Raw genomic sequence first — 20046 nt, 5'->3', positions numbered from 1 at the left:
CGTGCAGGCAAAAATTGCCTCTTTATTACAATACAAATGCATCTCACAGACCAAATAATGAGATTTCTGTGTAACCAACATGTCTGGAAAATAACTGTATAGGCCTCAGGCATGCTTAGGCCAAACATGTGGTGAATGCGCCACGAGCCGGTAAATGAAGGGAGTGAAAACCAAGCGAAAACGGCCAAGTTCATCAGATTCAGATGTGTTTTTTATTCATGTTTTCTGCTGTTCGTCAACTCCTCAGGAAAATATGTGACTTATTAAGATGCTTGAAACTCTGCCACGTTCACCAGCTAGCTACTAACTACGTCTGTCGGCAGTTGGAGTGGATTAAAAAAAGGTATAAATCTATCTCTTCATATCAGCCGGTGAAATCTGCAAACATCCTCGGTCGCCTAATCACGTCTCAAAAACAACACAGTCCCCGTCAAGGGCACCGCTGATTGAGAACTCTTCCGTACATGTAATGAGCAAATAAGTACGGCATTTCCTTTTTTTTTCTTCCCTGAGAGTGGGCCTCAATTACATGTCAAATTTGTGTGTAATTTAAAGGATTATGAGAAATTCTTCAGGTGCCCAACTCCAAGCAAAGAAGCCTCCTCTTTTGATCTGCTTCATCAGACTGTGAATGCGATAAAGCAGCTCAGAACGATTCATTTATTCCTGCGACTGTGTGCCGCGTGGCTTTGTGGGGTCCGTAATGAGTAATCTCCCACGTTCCCTAAGAATCTTTAATAAGTGCCATTTAATGAATGAAACACATTGTGTGGTAAGTCATTAACTTTGGGAGCAACAGTGATTGCTTTTGAGGGATTAGGACGCTTTTTTCCTTTGCATTTGAATGCGTGCCGTTAATTTCAGCGGAATTATCATCTTTGTAGTCGGGAGATAAAGTCGAGATTGGAAAACTGTCATTAATGAAAAAGATTTCTGTTTTTGTATTTTTGTGCATGTTGTACTACATCTTGGCTGAATGCCGGCGTCGGCGAAAGGTGCAAACAGTCAACTACAGACAAATGCCAGTCATTTGATGCCAGTGTTGTCACATCTCTGATCCTTTTCTGATAGAGATCAATCGTGACAGGGGGACAGACAGATAATGCCTCCCCTGGCGGCGAAAATGTCCCCTCGCATGTGCTCACTTTTTTTTCCGACAACGTCTTAATCTCGTCACATGTCAGACGGCTAAACTGTGTGGAGTGACAGCGCGTTTGAGGGCACATAAGAGTCACGATTCATCGCTGTTGGGTAAACAAGCAACCAGCCATTATGGGCATCCCACATTAACCTCCAGTCATGTTTTCTTATAATTACTGCTTGAAGACTTGAAGTGAACAACTTTCTGCAGTCAGAATTTATCTTTAGCAAAAGCCATTTCCACATGAATCCTTCCAGTACTTGAGTGTTGTACTTGTCAACCAGTAGTTAAAATAATTTTAGGGCTTGATGTGTAATTTTGTCTTTTTGTCACTTTTTGGGAGGGGGGGGGTGCTTTTGATGCTTTTCTACAAAAACAAACATGAACTGGAGACATTTAAATCGCTGTAGTTTTTGACAACTGTCAATCCTGCTGATGGAAGAAGAAATATATCAAAATACAGATGATGATAACATTTATGAAAGATATTTTCTTGGCTTAAAGCAGAGATCTTCACTGTGGAAAGATGAACAAACAGGTCACATGGCTAACAGTGATAATTAGTGTAAACATATATGGTAGGTAGCAATTTAACAGTTCAAATAAATAGGCAAGGTAAGTGGAAACACAGGTGAAATATTTAGTTTAAAAAAGGAGGAAATGTTTGAATTTGATAGCTACATAAACTGTTGAAGTTGCAGCTTAAATCTTTTTAAAGTAATACATGGAAATTGTTAGCTAAAAGGAATGGCTAAAACATGACGTTCAACTAAAGTAAACAGGTCAATCTAGTTGGCTAAAATGAACATATAAATAGGTGAAACAGTCAGCTGAAAGTAGCCTATTGGATAAATGGTTTGAAATCTAAATAACTCATTTAAAGGACTGGTTTAAAACGTTGAAACACTTAGCTAAAATGGATAAATGGTTGAAAGAGGAAGCTAAATAGAAAGCTAAATAATCAGTCAGCCTCAACAGTTAAACATACTTAGCTCGAATAGATAAACGGAACATAGCAGTTAGCTAAAAGTAATAGATAAATGGTTGAAATACCTTAAAGGAGAATAAATAAAAGGTTATGATTAATACCTAATGGTAGGTGATAAAGAGCACCTTGAAAAACATGCTAAAAATAAATAGCTCCAACAGTCATCTGAAAGTAACAGATAGTTATAGATAGTGGCTGTTAGCCAAAACTACTGGATAAACAGTTGGAATACTAAAACTATGTGGATAAATGGCTGCGATAGCTATCTGGCTAAAGTAGTTGTAGCTGTTGTACTAAACATTTGTAGCAGTTAGCTAAAAGTAATGGATTAACAGCTGAAATACTGAACTAAATGGATAAATGGGTGTAATAGATAGCTAGCTAAAGTAGCTAAAAATAATGGATACATGGTTGAAAACATAAATGATTACAATTAACATCAACAGTTGGAATAGTTATTTAATAGATACTGATATATAGTTAGTAAATTGATAAGAGGTTTTTAAGTAAAACTAATGGATAAACAGTTAAATTACTGAGCCAAATGGATAAATGATTGTGATAGCTAGCTAGCTAAAGTAGCAAGAGGCCTAAACTGGTGTAGCCAGTTTGCTAAAAGTAATGGATAAATGGTTGAATAAATAAATGATTACAGTTAACATTAACAGTTGGAATAGTTATTTTCAGATACTGATATACAGTTAGCTAATTGATGAGAGGTTTTTAGCTAAGATTGCTGCATAAAATGTTAAATGGATAAATAGAATAAGATTGAAATGTCCAGCGTCTCCACATGGTAGCTGTAATAGTAGCATAAATGGCAACTTGATGAAATGAACCATGAAACCATGTTGTCGGCTATCCACTTAAATTTAGTGTTACATCACGTTTATTATCAGCTCTAAGCTGTTGATAGACGGGTTCTTGAGTGAATCTGTGGGTACAGTATGTCTGACTGAGAGCATCTTTTTCTCCCTCCCTCCCTCCCTCCTTCTCCTCAGGCGTCATCAGAACAGCCCTCCCCAACATGGACCGGGAGACGAGGGACCAGTATGTTCTCGTCATCCAGGCCAAAGACATGGTCGGCCAGATGGGCGGCCTCTCCGGCACCACCTCCGTCACCGTCACACTAACCGATGTCAACGACAACCCTCCTCGGTTCACTCACAGTAAGACTCCCTGTTCCCGCTCTGCCTCTGCAGCGTCGATCGCGGCAGTCATGTACGGTACACAGCGTGTTCTGAACAGTGACTCAGCAATCAGAAATAAAACCTCCAGCTCTTCGCTTCACTTGCATGTGTTTTGTTCCAGTTGAATGGGAGGTTTTAAAAATCTATTATCACTAGAAAACCACTTGAACTCCACGAACCCAGCAAGGGCATACTCTGTATTGTATGCCATGAATGCAGCGGTACAAAAAGACTGGGCTGATAATTCGCCCATGAAAAGACATTTCATTTTACTCTATTACTAACAACACTAGGAAATTATTTTTTTGTTGAACAGGAAGTACTCAGAGATCTCAGAAGACAAACGCTGTCATTAAATCCTCGTCGTTAAACTTCATCACGTCCGTTTTCTAAGGTTACGTTAACGGCCTTCCTCGCCCCCATTCTCGATTTATCTCTCTGACTTCCTTACATTTGTATTTTCAGCAAACATTTGGACTTTTTTTTTTCTTGCCTTCCTGCAAGGTGTGCAGCTCCCTGCTTTACTCTTCATCAGAGCTCGGGGAATGCTTTGGCGTTGGACACCAGGATCAATCAGGCTCCGTTTTTTTTGTTGTCAGCCTATTTCACGGGTTGCTAATGGGTTCCAGGCCGAGCTTTAGGATTCAAAGGCATGCACTGCTTCTCATGATAATCCGAAGCGCCGGCAATCGGTTTACCGCTGATAGCCCGACCAATGTCTGGCCGGTGCTCTCACCACTAGACTGCCGTGGAGCAGAGTCAATTTGCTGGCCCCCGGGGGGAAAAGAAAGGTTCGAGTTTGCACAACAAGTCATCAATGGCGTTTTAACCCAGTGCTGTCACGCTGAGAAGAAAGAGTCTTTGGAGGAGTTTGGGTTTTTTTTTTTTTTGCTCCCGCTGTCGCACTCCCAGGGTCATGGGTCAGAATCGATAGACCATTATGGAGCATCAGAGCTGATAGAGTCAGGAGCTATAGCTAGCCCTTGGAAAAAACAAAAAAACAAAAAAAAACATGGGGAAGAGAAGAAGCCAAGGTTAGCTGCATGAGAGGACAGGCTGCGGGGGAGGTGTGCCGAGAAAGGGAAAAGAGGTAGGTGCCGGGGCAAAAACGGAGAGAGAGGAAAGCAATTCTTTGGTCTTTTAAAGAGCGGCTATTCCACGGCAAATTAAAAAGCCATTATAAAGATTACATGGCGGCAAACAATGTCAGGCAGATTAGCATTTAGACGGTGGCAGAGGGAGACACTGTGAGGAACACAGAAAAGGTTTGGTAATGAGCTCTGCCATGGTGATTGGAGAGATTATGATTATGAATATGATTCCCTGCTTTATTCTTATAAGAGTGCCTTAAATCCGAGGGGTCAGACAAAAAGCGCAGGGTGCACAATGGAGAGTTTGGCAGTAATAGATTCTTCAAGTGGACATTTCATCCCTAAGCCTGACTCATCATTTTTCCTCTTCTTCTTTTCTCTGTTTTTGGTCCAAGAGATATCCCTTTACATCCAGCCAGAGTTTAATATATTCTACTAGTTGTAAAACTTGCCGAAATCTGACATCAAATTAGTCTTTGCCTTCTTAATTGCATATTTTATTTTCCTGTTGCCGTTGCCACTGCCTCCACTGCTGTGTGAAGTTAAAACACAGTGCCTTTTTTTAAGTTTTCTTCTGTATATCGCTGTTGCTGCCTGTCCGTGTTACGCAACATGAATATATTCGGGAGCGACGCGGCCGAATCAAAGCTGAAGGGGCATGAAAACAAACGGAGCTGCTTGAAGGTGAGTTGCTGGTGAAAGAAGTGCGTCCAACCTTTTGTTTTTCCCCTTCCTGTCCTTCCTCTTTCTCTCAGAGAACTATCAGTACACGGTGCCGGAGTCGCTGCCGGTGCAGTCCGTGGTGGCCAGAATCAAAGCAGCCGATGCGGATATAGGCTCCAACGCGGAGATGGACTTCAGGATCATGGACGGCGACGGGCCCGGCATGTTCAACATCACCACAGATGAGGAGACGCAAGACGGGATCATCATCCTCCTGAAGGTGATGCTTAATTCAGACTCTCTGTCCATAAATGGTACTACACCTCATCTCCTGAGAGTCAGTGAGACAGAAATAGCACCATTAAGTATACTTGAGCAGCTGGTGTAGCAATGAATATATTGGACGGGTATAAATCCACAGAAAACTCTGTGCATTCATTTTTCTGTCGTCAAGTTCTCAGCACGCAAGTCTTTCCTTCATACTAACTGCCAGCTCTAACTGTGAAGTTAAAACTTTGCTTGAGGTTCAATTCTCTCTGTTGTCACAACGCTGTGCTTATGCTGTGGTTGGGTTTAGGCGAACAAAACACTTGGTTAGGGTTTGAAAAAGATCGCATTTTTTTCACCAAGAGCAGCCCTGGTTCCCTCGTCAAACTGCCTCTCAAACGTAGCTGGAAATTGTTCTCCTTATATCAGAAATATCCAGTGGTTTTTCACTCACATACACAAAAAACACCTACACCTGAGCCCCCGTCACCCTCCGATACAAAGCTCTGCTTATATGCATGTGGTGTGAATTGAATATGATATTTTATACCAATTTCAATATGCTACACATCCTTTGATAAATACATGTATGTATTTTGCGTAAATATTAACTGCAAACATTTGATTATTTCACACATTATTACACTGTAAAACCAAACAAGTGGCCAACCCTCGGATATAAACGCTCACTGTGACGACCTTTTTCATTGTCCGATGCTAAAACAAACGGTCCTCCCCATTAAATTAAGGCCTAAACCAGCCGGTGGATTGATCTCACTAACAGGTGCTTCCTCTGTAGCTGAAGGCTGATATGGTTATTCCTCTGCGCCACAGAGCTCCATTATTGTCAATGAGTCACACAGCTGCACCGGGTGATGTATTCCTTCATTAACATGAACGGGGGACACTGTGGTTGTGGAGTTCCTTATACACCAGCTGCTGGAAATATTTACCAGAGCACCACATGTATATTAATCCGCAGTGGAAAATAGTCCCTGGGAAAAAAAAAAAAAAAAAAAGCACCATTTACCAAGAAACACAATGTCCAGCTGTTTGAGGAACTTGAAAGAATGAAACTACATATTTGTGACTTGTTGTGACTGTTTGCTTGATAAACTGAGATGTTTAAGCAGCAGGCGTCGTTCCACTGCAGAACGTAAGGATAACTATGTCTTCCTGTTTTCCCTTTCTGTTCTGTAAAGTGTCTCCTGCACCTTGTTGGTTAAGTGATAATCACTAATAGCAAATCAGCATCGACTACCTCCGACACCTTTTCATCGAAGTAAACATCCCGCGGTTAACCGAACAGCAGCAGCGGACAGACAGCGCTGTAGGGATCGACGGAGGGCACTGAGACAGTTTAACACTCCTCTCACCATGTGAACCATTGATATCCGCCGACGTCGATAAATACAAACTTTTCAACTTAAATGTGTAACAAGGCCATTTATTTGCTTCCACGGGGAAATGTGTTGCACATTGTTGCCTCACATTGGGATGCACCGCAGCTCACGCTTTTATTTTTCAGGCTTTTTCTCGGAGCTCTTGAGACGGTCTCCTCGGGGCCACATGCATGTGACAGTTCATTGCCGCCGCTTTTTTGTTGGACACGGGCGATTCTTGTCAGACGGGCCAATTTGATCCTTTGTTTGTTTTGCACCAAACAGACAATTACAACGTTGGGAGGGAGAGTCGCTGACAATGAAAGTGTCAAATCAATGTTCTCCTGTAGTATATTATGTGTTGCAACGGGGAGTTCCAGACGAAAATGGCGAAGCGGTTTTAAAAGCATTCATTTGAGAACGTTTTTCACGGCGGTGTTTGGCTCTCTCCAAATCAATATTATTGCTTTCAGAGCACACAGTAACTATAATCCATCAGCAGATGGCTTTGTTTAAATATGACTCCGTGTTAAATTGTAATGGGTCTTTACAATCAACATCTTTAATTAGGATCAATACCTCAGCACTGTATGAATGATTTACAGATGGAAGAGAAATGTATTCTGTTCTTTTACCCTTCACTGACTGTGGAGCCACCGTCACTTGTGACCAAGAACATCTGAACATTTGCTGCCACTTCAAAACCCGACGTCTCTTCTTTTGACAAGTAAAGCGAACGTCTCTCACATCTGCTCATGTGTTGTTCCTCGTCTGTCTCCTCTAGCCTCTAGACTTCGAAACAAAGAGCAGCTTCTCTCTGAGAATCGAAGCCACAAACAGGAATATTGACTCCAACTTCTTGAGCCTGGGCCCATTTAGCGACACGACGTCCGTCAAGGTGACGGTGGAAGACGTGAACGAGCCGCCTGTCTTCTCCTCGCCACTCAGCAAGATGGTTGTTTCGGAAGACGCCAAAGTTGGCACGTCGATCGGGAGAGTCTCTGCCCACGATCCAGACAACTCCAACAATGGCATCAGGTAACGATCTGCACTTACAAACTGTCAGCTCACACCTCTTGTGATCAGATATTACTTTGCCGCATAGCATTTTCAAATCAACATGTAGGTAACTGGAACACAAAGGTACATTTTTTAACCTTAAGAAAGACGTATCATCAAGTATCATGATTGCCGAATTCACAAGAAGGCCCAAACAGTTTAGAATTTGTCGTCAATGGTGTTAAACAAAATTTAGAGATTCTCTGAACTCAACAACTCACAAAACTGAGAGATTTTTAAAAGGGAGTCTGAGGATTTTTTACGAATGCGTCAAAGTAATTGGCTCTATTGGGTATTGTGTGCAGCTTTCATAAAATCTGACATGTTTACCGTCTACGTTTAGTGTTAAATTGCTAAATGTTGGCAGGCAGACGCACTTCAGACTTTGGGAAAAAGACAAACCAACATTTTTTTTACAAGATGAGAAACTTAATGTGTTATATCTAATGCTGATTTGGCATGAAGGCATGAATAATTTTGAATTTCCCACAGCTGTCTGAGGACTTTCTCTACGGGGCATTGAAGCAGCTCCCCGTGCCCAAGAAGGGATGAATGATTTAGAATTTGCTGTCGCTATTTTGCAAGATTTGTTCAGGTTCTTCTCTCTCAACAACTCTTACAATCAGGCGATTTTATTGAGGGAGTCCAGGGATATTGTGGATATTAGTTTGATGTTCAAGTCCCCAAACATCTGCTGCTAATATGGACAGGTTCAGAGAGCCTACGGAAACCAGGTGGTGAGTTATCCATCGTGGCTGTTGTTGTGGCTGTTGTCTGGAGGACGTCAGTCGAGTAGCCAGTCCTTCAGTGTGGACAGGAAACACGAACTGTGTGTAAACACTGCTGAAACAATTTAGCAAGACCGTCTCTGAGGGATCGGATCTCAAAATGTGTTCTCAATGCGTCTCGGTTGTGTTCGCACCTTTGCTCAGAGCTGTCCACCTGTGGTCGGATCACCCAGGACGGACGTTTGTGCAACATCTGAACAGCCTCTTTTAATCTCCCAGTCATTTCAAAATATCAGTAATGATTCACTTAAATTCAGTAAAACTCTCCAGAGCTGTTTGTTAAAGAACAAAACCCAGGGGTAAAGTTCAAGTTAAAAAGACCGATTTGTCAATAAACGGGTTAATCCATTCAGCTCCCCCACATTATGTATAGACGCGGAATCCGTAGGCCCTCGAAATGTCCCTGCGTGGCTGTCACAAAGACACTGCCAGATGGTGAGAGGGCTGAGGAGTGCAGCATTCGCAAAAACTGAAATGCCATCTTGAACAAGAGAAGGGCATTCCTGCAGGAGGGTCAAGGCTCCACACTTGTGCCGTGGCATTTACGGCTCAAAAACAAGCACTCACATCGCCAGGCTGCGCGGTGTCACTCCGGAGATACCCACCCATTCTGCATTAATTGAATGAATATTGTACGGTATTCATGCTCGGCCTGTTAGGATTGTTAGTAATCTTAATCAGAAAATCAAATTACTCCACATTGTGGCTGTAAATTGCCTCTTTTTGCTCCTGCGACTGTTATCAGCGTCTGCAATATATTTCACTACATCTGTTGAAATTAAAATTATTGTGGAACTAATGCAGCCACAAGAGTCAAATTACATTGCAATAATACCCTTTGGATGTAGGCTAATTGAAGTTGTAATTTTCTCCAGAAATATGAGTTGCTGTGTGTTGAAAGGGGGTCGGATCAGTGTTGTGTGCTGAGGGACATGTAGACAGCCTTCAATATTATCCAAATTTAATAGGGTTTCATTGCACTCGCGCTATTGTTTCTGCCGCATTTTCTGAATTTAAACTACGTCTGGACTTTAGATTTAATTACGTTTCACTTCTTAGACGATTCATTGATTGTTTGATTTAAGTTCTTTCAGTTTTAATCGAACATTTCATGTGGCTGTCGCCGCCACGGCTTCATAATCTTTTAATACAAGTCAGAGAATGTAAAATGTCAAATCAATACCACTATCTTAAAGCAATTTTTAATGTTGGTTGTGTGTGTGTGGTTTTTTTTTTTTTTGTCCAGGTACTCCATCGACAGGAACACGGACCTGGAGCGCTTCTTCAACGTGGACGCTATGAGTGGGGTCATCAGCACGGCCAAGTCTCTGGACCGAGAGGCCAACTCGGTCCACAACCTCACCATCTTCGCCATGGAGAGCCGTAAGTTCGCTTCCAGTCAATCTCAAAATCTCAGTCAGGGTTCAAATTTGCTGAGCTCCTTCCCCAAGCAGCAGCTGTCCATTCACAGCCAAGAAAACCTGACAAGGCTCGGCACATTTGTCAAGCTTTGGATTTCTCTACAGATGGTACAGTTTTTGGCACAGTACAAGTGTTCTTAGAGTTTGGTCAAACAAGAGCAAAAAGTCTAAGGAATGGATTAAACTTCCTGTGCTGACTTCCTCCTTTGCTGCAGTTATGATTACTCCAGCCACTAGAGGTCGCTGCCCCAAAAGAAACATTTAAATATGGGCCATAATAAAATGCTTTCACGGTCGACCTTTACATTGTTTTCTGATGGAGGACGCCCTGGAAACTACAAATGATAGGACCAATTAGCTCATTACTGTAATATAAGTTAAATGCTTTTTTTTGTATTACCATGACTTCTGATGATGTTGACTTGTATCTTATTTAGCCTTTAAGTTTTGTCGTTTAACATGCATGTAGGCGTCAGATACATTACCTGCTCCTTTATAACTTAAAAATCAGAGTAAAACATTGAAGTCATGAGTTTTCAACCATGTAATGATGCTAACATTAGCTAAACTACCTAGCTAGCCACAGCTGCTGAGATTAGTTGCCATGTCAGCCTGTGAAATGTATAGTTGCTGGCTTAAAATCACAAGCATGTCCGTGTCTACCTCTGTTTGAGATTAGGAAGCCATTGTTTTAAAAATTAATAAGTATTTCAGGCAGTAAATCTGCCACTGGGGCTTAGAGAGGGGTCACTTCAGCTGTCACCACGAGGACGCGAATGAAAACAGAGATCCTCTCCGTCCTGTTATCGTCTCGAGAATGTCTCTGAGGCTTCGGCGCCGTGGACAGCACTGTTGATAAGGTTGTTGTCGGGCTGTTTGGGGAATGTTAATTCATGCACAGGACGGTCATTTTGACCTCCACGTGTCCCTGAACCGTGGGGACGAGATGCTGACTAAGGGTGGGCGATCTCACCCACGGGTGATCTATGTAAATGTGATGTGAAGAAGTGCTGCCTGCCTTTTTTCGATTCGTCTCTCTGCAGGTCAAAAGACGTGATTACCTTTTTTTCCACCACGGCGTTTCTATCATACCTGCGTCGTCATGCAAACACAGCTGACAACAGTCATCGGCACACTTTCAGGCCGAGCTTTCAACACATCTGCGTCACATCACTATAAGTTAAAGAAGACAAGCAGCCTGTCAGCGCGGCAGTTCCTCTGCTTTCACATCTTCACACCGAACACTGAGTGAAAAAGCCTTTTTTTTTTTTTCAAAAGCTTTTTTATCACTCTTTGCTTCCAAGATGTGTTTTTATTTACATCTAACGGCACACAGACGCAGCACTCGGTTGATTCCCGAGTGTGACCGCTTGCCTGATATAGCAACAAAGAGAAGGCAGCCTATAATAATAGCCATATGAAATGTCACAACAGCCCTTCATGCATGAGGTAGCGGCTTCTGACACGCGGTGACACTTGGGTGCTGTTTCCGGCTGAAAAACATCTTCGAGTTCACGGACTGGCAGCAGAATCCACTGCCCCGTACGCCTGATGACAGTATTTATAGTAAATGGGCTCCTTGTATCTGAAAAGAGTCCAGGGACCGCGTGGTTGAGGGATGTTGTGCATTTGAGCTCCAGTCACTCACATTTCATCGTCTCCGCGCTGACCACGCCAATGACAAGAAGTCCGTGGCCTGAGGCCCCGCGCGTCCTTTTTATCGCCATCAAATCAGCCGGCATCACGAATGTCATCGAGTCATCTGTGGCCGGCGTTGGCCGCGACGCCAGGCCGAATCATCATCTTGCACTCAGACGCAGCCATTTAGCCATCAGTGTGTGTTGGGGAGACAGAGGCGTGAAGCCCGGCGTGCAAGACGGCTCTCCGGCGCACGCAGCCGTCGCAAGCGTAGTCACTTCGGCTCCATCCATGGCAGAGCTGGGGGAGGACGCCAGCTGTTGGAGGCGCACTGCATATTTCATTACAGCAGCGCCTCCCCCCCCCCCCACACACCTTCTTCCCTCCCTCCTCTTCCTCCTCCCTTCTCCTTTTGTGATTAATTAAAGCACACGAGGAAGATCAATATTCCATAATTTGGCCAAGTGCATCAACACCAAGTTGAGGCAGGAGTGAAAGTGTTTAAAGGAAAGTTTTCTGAATGCTTTGACATGAAACGGGGGGCTCTCTCTCTCTCTTCTCTCTCTCTCTCTCTCTCTCTCTCTCTCTCTCTCCTCCAGAGGACCCGACCCAAATTGGAAAAGGCATCTCTCTCATCACGGTGTCGGACATAAATGATAATGCCCCGGTCTTCGCCATCGACTATGAAACTCTGCTCTGTGAGAACGCCTTGCCAGGACAGGTAAGACCCAGCAACCTCTCTGCAGTCGGTTCCAGCTTCGTTTCCCTTTTCTCTCTCCCCGCCAGCTTGAAGTTTGACTCACAAAGACAGCCCGCTGACTCTCAAAGCCATTAAAACCCTTTCTTGTTCCTCAAAACAAGTCCGCTGTGCACATATCTCGCCTCGCAGCTCGAGGTCATCCCGGGGAGAAGACATCATTAGTATGAGACACATCCTTAAGATTTAATAGCACGTATTGTAGGTGTTATCGTTCATTAGAGATGTTACTCTCGGTCCATACTGTCAAAGCTGACTAAATTAATGACGGTGCTTGACTCTGCCTGTGGTCTTAATCCACAATAATATCACGCTGTAATGTGATATCTCACGCCGGGATGGAGTGGTGCTCTGACGCGATCCGACTTTTCTGTTCTGAGGACTGGTGTAATTAGACGGTCACCGCGGAGGCCAGCGGGGCAGCGAAGGCATCACAGTATCAAAAACAGGAAAAAAAAGGGGGGGCCCTGGGAGAGTTCTGAGCTTGGAGATTTGATCGAGGAAATAAAGTAAAAAAAAAAAAAAGGAATAAAGCAGAAGCTGTAGCCATGAATCGCATCCCCCCCCCCTTGCTTAGCATTTGGCCTCATTGTTGCTAAATGACTTGTGTGTCCGCGGCGGCGATTCGTCTGCTCTTGGCATTTGGAAAATACAATCAGAGGCGAAGGGTAAAGGAGGCGTGTAGTCCCGGGAACGTACAATTGATCAGAATGATGCATTGTATTGGAAATGGCTATTAGGCCCTTTTAAATATGTTATTTGCATTCATATTTCGGAGCTGTTTGTCACCATGCTCATGGGAGGGTGAACTAAAATAGCAAATGATTTCATTTGCCAAAAACATGAGGGACTATATTTCATGTGTGCGTTTGTTGTTTTTTTTTTTCCCCTATGTGCATGATGCTTGACCACAATGCATCTCTCTATTTCGCAGCGAGGTCACGGAGCCTCGCAGGTGAAGCTTACTGGCGCTGCGTCTGTGTTTTCTTGTGTTTGTCTTTTGTTTCTTTTGTTCACACACACAAAAAATTACAAATGAGTTCAGTAATCAGGATTCTGGAGAGAGCTGGTGTAGTTTGACATTTAAAAAAAAACGAGGGACAATATTTCATATTATTTCGCTCTCTGTGCACGATGCTTGGCCACAATGCTGCAATCTTTCAGCAGGGTTTCAGGTTACGTTTCGTTCACAGGGTCGTTCACACTTAAATTAGTGAAAAATACAGAGTTCAATGCAAATAATTTAACCCAACTTTGTCAAATTTTCGTTCTGAGGATGGGTGTAGTTGGATGCCAAATTCGCAAATGACAAAACTGTTCTATGTTTATCTTTTATTTGTTTGAGTCAGGTTTAAAATAGCGAAAACACAAATGGAGTTCAGTATAGAGAATTCAGCGTACCTTGGTCTAACTTTTTCTTCTGAGGACACCAAGTTGGACACTAACATAGCAAATAATTGAATTAGGAATGAGAAACTATATTTCATACTGAATTTTATATTTTCTTAGTGAGGTTTTGGAGCCTTACAGGTGAAGCTCACCGCTGTGGTTGTCTCTTGTTTGTTTTGTTCACACTTAAAATAGCGAAAAACACAAATGGAGTTCAATACAAAGAACTGCGCCCACCTTGACGTGAATTATGGCCAGATCTAAATTTAATTAATCAGATTTTCGCCTCAGGGTGCAGACTGTTTGCTGGAATAAACACCGCCTCTTTATTAGATGCCATCGTTATTGAAGAACGCATTCTACCAGAGCTGGATGTCTATTTTTGGTTAATGATGCCTCCACTTACAGACGAGATGAGATGATCGTCGTTGCTCGGCGATTTCAAATTTAGAGGATCCCCGGCAACAATCATCTATCACCCATCAATATCCCCCTCACTTTCAGATTCAACACATAATTTGTACATTTCTCCCCACGAGCACCTGATAAATTACGGCACAGAGCCTATGACAATACTGAAACAAAGTCATTCCCCAACAATCAAACCGGCCCCCAGGACATAGCAACATCCGTGGCCCATGACAGCATCATCAGCAGGAAAAGGTACAGCAAATCTGTAATTACTCAGCTGAGGCAGACAGATTGCTTACTCGATGCCAGTGATAGCTGAGCTGTGAGGTCCCCCCTCGGTGTAGCTGGGAGCCGCTGTGCTGTAAAGCTGCTCGCGACGGAGACCTCCGTCCTCGTCTGCCCGCCGAGGAGGACGTGCCGCATTGAGGAGCCCATCAAATAAGCTGCTATAGCTACAAGCTAGTTTTAGCGTGCTAATAGTCAAGACGCTGTCAGCAGTTTGTGGCTGTGTGGAAATGTTTTTTTGTTTTTTTAACCTCCACCTTATTCAGCGGATGTCAAATGTTCCGAAGGGTTTCTGGCTGCTGAATTTCGGAGCCTCTGTGGCGCAGGAGCAAGGTAACCGAGGACAGACGTCAGTTGTAGGATTTTTTAAAGACGATTCAGTGAAATTATTACAAATATGAGCGAGGACTGGGTACAAAGTGTCGTCTTTCACTCATGCCGATGGTTTTTGTTACACGGAGGGGAAGTAAATCACAAAAAACACAAGTAAAAGTCACATTTTCATTTGGGAAATATGATACGTTTTCGTTTTCAGGTTATTCAAATCTTTGTCATACATGTGCCTCGTGAACAAAATATCTCAGGAGCTCCTGCAGGGAACAAACGTCCACTTCACCTCAAGGATGAACTGATTAGATTCTGGCGGTCACTGATCACCGTGACCCCACGAAACAATGTCTCTTGCCACATGTTGTGGTTATCGACAAGGGTCGAAAGGGGAGCTTTAATAATGTAAGATCCAAAAAAAATCAACAGCAGGCAATGTCGCTAACAAAAACCGGGCTGGGGCCAAGCCAAAAAATATACGAAGAAATGAATACAAACCTGGATGAAGCTCATGGAACAGAAGCATGATTGCAAAAAAACAAACAAACAAACAAACAAAAAAAACACAAGGGCACACACAACAACAACAGGAACAAAACAGATTAATCGACAAAGAGAGAGGGCTAATACATGTGGGCTTATGAACATATGAAAAGAAAAGGGTGGGAAAAAGACAAAGACAGGAAGTGGAAAGTCATAACAAGACTTGTGATGATAACTCCTACAAAATAAAACAGGAAACATCTCAACTGACAAACTACAACACCATAACTGAGTGTAGATGTTCTGAGCTGCTGGGTTGAACATGTGTGAAGCCTCCATGTGCTCTAATCACAGTCAGCTTTATTGGACTCTATTGTTTCTTCCAATGCTCATGCTCACTTGTAGACATTCAGTGGTAGTCCAACCACAAGCTGTAATTGAGTTTGAGGTGATTATTGTTGCACCACGAGGCAATGTTCTCCATCAGTCCTCTATACTTAACAGTAAAAATAGCCTTTAAGTGAAGGCGGCATGTTTCCTCGCTGGAAATTGTTCCCTTGAATAACACATGTAAAGAGAGCCGCAGAATGACACGTAATACCTTTTATTAAATTCCTTGAAAGCCTTCATCGCCGAGGCTACATTATATGAGTCTGGACAGATATGATTCCAAAACGGCATCTTGACGGGTAAGTGGAGGCAAACAGCCTGGAGGTGGTAATTCTAGTTTCATTAAAAAAAAAAAAAAACAGCACACATGTTTATGTGAAAAGATACCGAAGCCCTGAGAAGCAGGTGAGGATTTATTTATTTATTCATTTATTTATTTTATGTCTGATCCATTTTCAAAGTCTGATCAAAAGTGTTGAGAAAAAAATTTTTTTTTGCCAGGACAACTTTTCTAAAATGAGTGAATTTTTACATTTTTAAAAATATTTTTCTGAAGAATTTTTTTTTTTCTTCTCGTGTAAATCCTAGTGAAAAGAAAATTCAGTAATCTAACATGTGAAGCGGAGTGAGAGCAAAGGTTCGGTCAGAGAATGTGTTTTTTCTTTTGTGGAAGGCTCAAATGTTTGTTTTTTGTGATACTCATTTTAGACAACAGGTTGAAATTCATTACTACCTTGCGGCAAAAAAGTTTTTTGTTTTTTTTCTTCCATCAGTGGTCAAGTCAGAACCACATAGAGAGACATAGAAAACAAATTGGATCGCCCAAAAAAATTTACAATTGCCTCCGTAAGAATCACATGATGGTCAATGTGATGCAAATTTGTAACAGGTTATATGAAAATTAAATTATTAAACGATTTGGCTTTTTTTACATGATCAAATACAAAAAGAAATCATGTTGTCAATGTCAAAAATGATCCGAAATTCGCTCACAACATTCCCGTAATAAACATGAATATCTGTTTGCTTCCATGTGCTTCGTCGTGTCCTTCGCTTCATTAATGAGCAAATTAGGTTATTTTTCCACATCAATTCAAATTCCTAATTCCAGTGCGGTCTAAATGAATCCGTCCTGTTTAACCAGCTCTGACGTGCCGTCCTTAGCGGGGGAGGGGGGGGCGGCAGGCGAGAAATGGAAATTTCATGATGAAATTTACACCCAAAAAACACATACAGAGCAAAAGGGAAGGAGGGAGGTTGACATTTGAATGCGAAAACCCCGCTTGAATTACAACGAGGTGTCGGCTGTCTGTTAGCAGACGGACCGGGTGGACTTGTAACCTGTCAGATGTGCGCGCCCCACCAACCCCCTGATTCCTAATTAATTAAAAATGCCCCCGTTGTGTGCTGTGTGTCCAGTGAACAGTTGGTCGGACTGTCTGCTCCGCTTCCCTGCAAAGGTTTGTTAAAAAAAAAAATAAAAAAAAAATATCTAAGGCCGCCCACTGGCTGTCACGCCCATTGGCTTATTCACAGCTGCGACAAAGATGAAATGATAACATTTGCCAGTTGAGGCCAGGGTCGACTGTGTGGCTCTGTAGCTCAGATTAACAGGGAGTGCTTGGATGGAATAACCTGCCATTTTTCAGGCCTAATTAAGGCCGTCTCGTGGCACCGGCTCTCTCCAGAGATGCCACTTGTTACGGATCATCGGTGCGTCTGTCTTCTGCCATAATATTAATTGATATTATGATGGGGTGGAGGGGGCAGAGGCAGCTGGGGGAGGGGATGGTAGGGAGGGGTAAGGGGGTCACGTTTTACAATCACTTCAGTGTAACCATTACATACATGAGTGGACTTGGCATTCTGCTGCCCCCAATTTGCTCCCCGGCCCCTCCCTGCACTCCTGCAGCATCCCAGAGGAGGCGCGGCGGCCTCCGGAGATTTGTGAATGTTTAGTTTGAGACGGTTTGCCTCCACAGAGGAATGAAACAGAAATGCTGCTTCAGAAGCGAGACAGTTATTGTAGTGTGGCCCGTTTACCAACACAGTCGGTGTGCGTCAAACCTCGTTCTTCTTCTCCGAGTCGTGACTGAACACACTGACGTGATACGCACAATCCTAGATTCGGTGTTACAGTTTCCCGATGATCATTATTTTTGGCGTCATTCCGAATAAACATCCGTTACACCGCTTTGAAAGACCGCATAGAAAGAAGGCACTGCTTATAATGACAGAACCTGCATGAGAATTATTACAATTTCAAGTTTTCTTTGGTATCAGAATAATCTGGTGACATTTGTCCAGACATTGATGCAAAGAAGAAACACTAATAGCTAATTCGGCATAACTTCAAAGCAACATTATGTAGAATCTTTTTTGCCCGGAAATAGACGCTTCTGAACTCAGAACTTGCTTTAAAATCATCATGTTTTTTAAGTTTTCTTCACTGTTCACTGCGAACAGGAAGTGCTAATTCGGCATACTTTTAATGCTACAAATTCACCAAATGTGTAGACAAAAAGGCTTTAGCAACTGATCTCAAGTTCTAAAAAGCATTACAGGAACTATAGTTCCACAACTAAAACAAGGAATGTTCAAATAGGAGTTCCATATAGCAGTTAGCACTGATAACAACACTTTTATGTCCCTGGAACAGCCTCTCTTCTATGCGTTCAGACATAAACTACTGCAGCTGTCTTGATTTTATCTGAGTGTCAGACTTTGAAAAACTCTTGGTCAAAAAAAACTTCCAAGTATCACTTTTCTTCTCTGTCCCCGGATCAAAACTACCTCACCTCATCTCCCTCGACTGTCTCATCAATCTCGCGAACAACAAAAAGACAAACATCCTCACACCTCCAGTCTTCATGTAAATTATCAGTTTATTATAGGTGTTGCATCAAGATCAAGCGGGGGGGGGGGTGAAAACAGACATGCCAAGGCGCAAAGAAAATGTGGAAGAAAAAAAACATTAGCGTGTGGTGGCATACTGTCTCGTTCTATAAAAAGACAGAACGTGATGCAGATTTAATCTCAGATCTCACCGGGAGATCGCTTTAACCTCGCCGGTTCGGGCCCGTCGGCTCATGCCAGCATACATGCTGGTGTCACGATGAACGTCGGCGAATGGTTCAGATAATCAATGTGAAAGAGATATAGCTCACTATTAAAATATGTCTGTGTGTGTGTGTGTGATGACAGCAGGTTGGGGTGTGACGGGTTGTGAGCGGATGCCTTCAATCCGGAGGGTGAACTCGTGGGTGCCATGAGGAGGGTGCGGGTGATGTTTGGCGGTGGTGGTGGCAGTGGTGGGGGAGGCGATGTCATGGGAAGCCGTCGCCACCGCCGCCGTAGAGTGAGGAGTGTGAAAAACTGCACGACCGTCACTTCCTCCGTCAACACGAGCCCCCGGTGACAGCTGTCTGGTCGCCACGGCAACGAGTGCCACCTATTTGATGCCGCGCTTTTATTTATACTCTTAGCTCGACTTTCAAGCGGCGGGCTTGATCTTATCGCATGAATCACCCGGCTGACGATCTGATAATTACACTCTCAGGACAATATAATAAAAGTCGACTTTCTTTTAGAGCGCAGTGTTTACTCCGTCGGTGTCAAAGAGAGGAGAAGTGTTATTCAAGCTCATTATCCCACAGATTTTTCTTTTTGCATCCTCTCAAACTAGCCGTGCCACATTAGCCGACATTACTTTCCTCATTACGGAGGCTGCAAGTCCGTCTCTTCCCCGAGAGCCTGAGTCGCTGCAGACACACTCACAGAGCAGTGAGTTACGGCCGCCGCTGCAGTGAGGAAACATGCTTCAAGTGTTTGGGGAGAATCTCGATTGTCAGCGAGAGGAGACACATTTTAGCTGGCAGGAGGTGATTTGTGAGATTAGTGTTGGGTCCATGAAGGTTCAGCTCAATCACCCAGGTGCCGGCTACGATGGAGATACATGCGACACAAGACCCGTCCTCAATCAGAAGTACAATTTTAGTGTTTGACTTCAGATTAAAGACAGATATAGCTGAAGCTTAGATCTACGACTGGATTGTTTGAACAGTTTTAGTTACGAGTGTAAGACCTGGAGTTTTGGACCAGTGTCTGAATATATGACATGTTTTTCTACTGAATTCCTTTTACATGTTCTAACAGATCTTCACTGATCTTGCATCAGTTTTTCCTGGATGAAACATCTCAAGTCAGAAAAAACATACTTACTTTCAGTTTTACCTCAGGAAAAATAAAATTAAACAAGATTGAGACTTTTTATAAAGTGCAAACCGAGTTGAGTTTGAGCTGCAGAATGATTATTATTTGCCATCCAACACTTTTTCTCCATTTGCTCCATCTGCTTGTATCAGAAATGTCAAACT

At 43.0% G+C, this 20046-nt stretch overlaps 1 protein-coding gene across 2 annotated transcripts in view; it reads left to right on the top strand.

The window, feature by feature from the left end:
* LOC119009026 (cadherin-7-like) overlaps positions 1–20046 on the top strand; it is a 115296-nt gene that overhangs the window by 73023 nt on the left and 22227 nt on the right. For both annotated transcript variants that reach the window (XM_037079914.1, XM_037079915.1), the window contains exons 5-9: positions 3131–3298; positions 5166–5353; positions 7507–7760; positions 9816–9952; positions 12228–12349. In XM_037079914.1, coding sequence (XP_036935809.1) covers positions 3131–3298; positions 5166–5353; positions 7507–7760; positions 9816–9952; positions 12228–12349 — 869 coding nt within the window. The remainder of the gene's footprint in view (positions 1–3130; positions 3299–5165; positions 5354–7506; positions 7761–9815; positions 9953–12227; positions 12350–20046) is intronic.

Source organism: Acanthopagrus latus, chromosome 19, assembly GCF_904848185.1.
Source record: "Acanthopagrus latus isolate v.2019 chromosome 19, fAcaLat1.1, whole genome shotgun sequence".
Classification (NCBI taxonomy): Eukaryota; Metazoa; Chordata; class Actinopteri; order Spariformes; family Sparidae; genus Acanthopagrus; species Acanthopagrus latus.
This window is presented reverse-complemented; position numbering and strand designations above follow the sequence as displayed.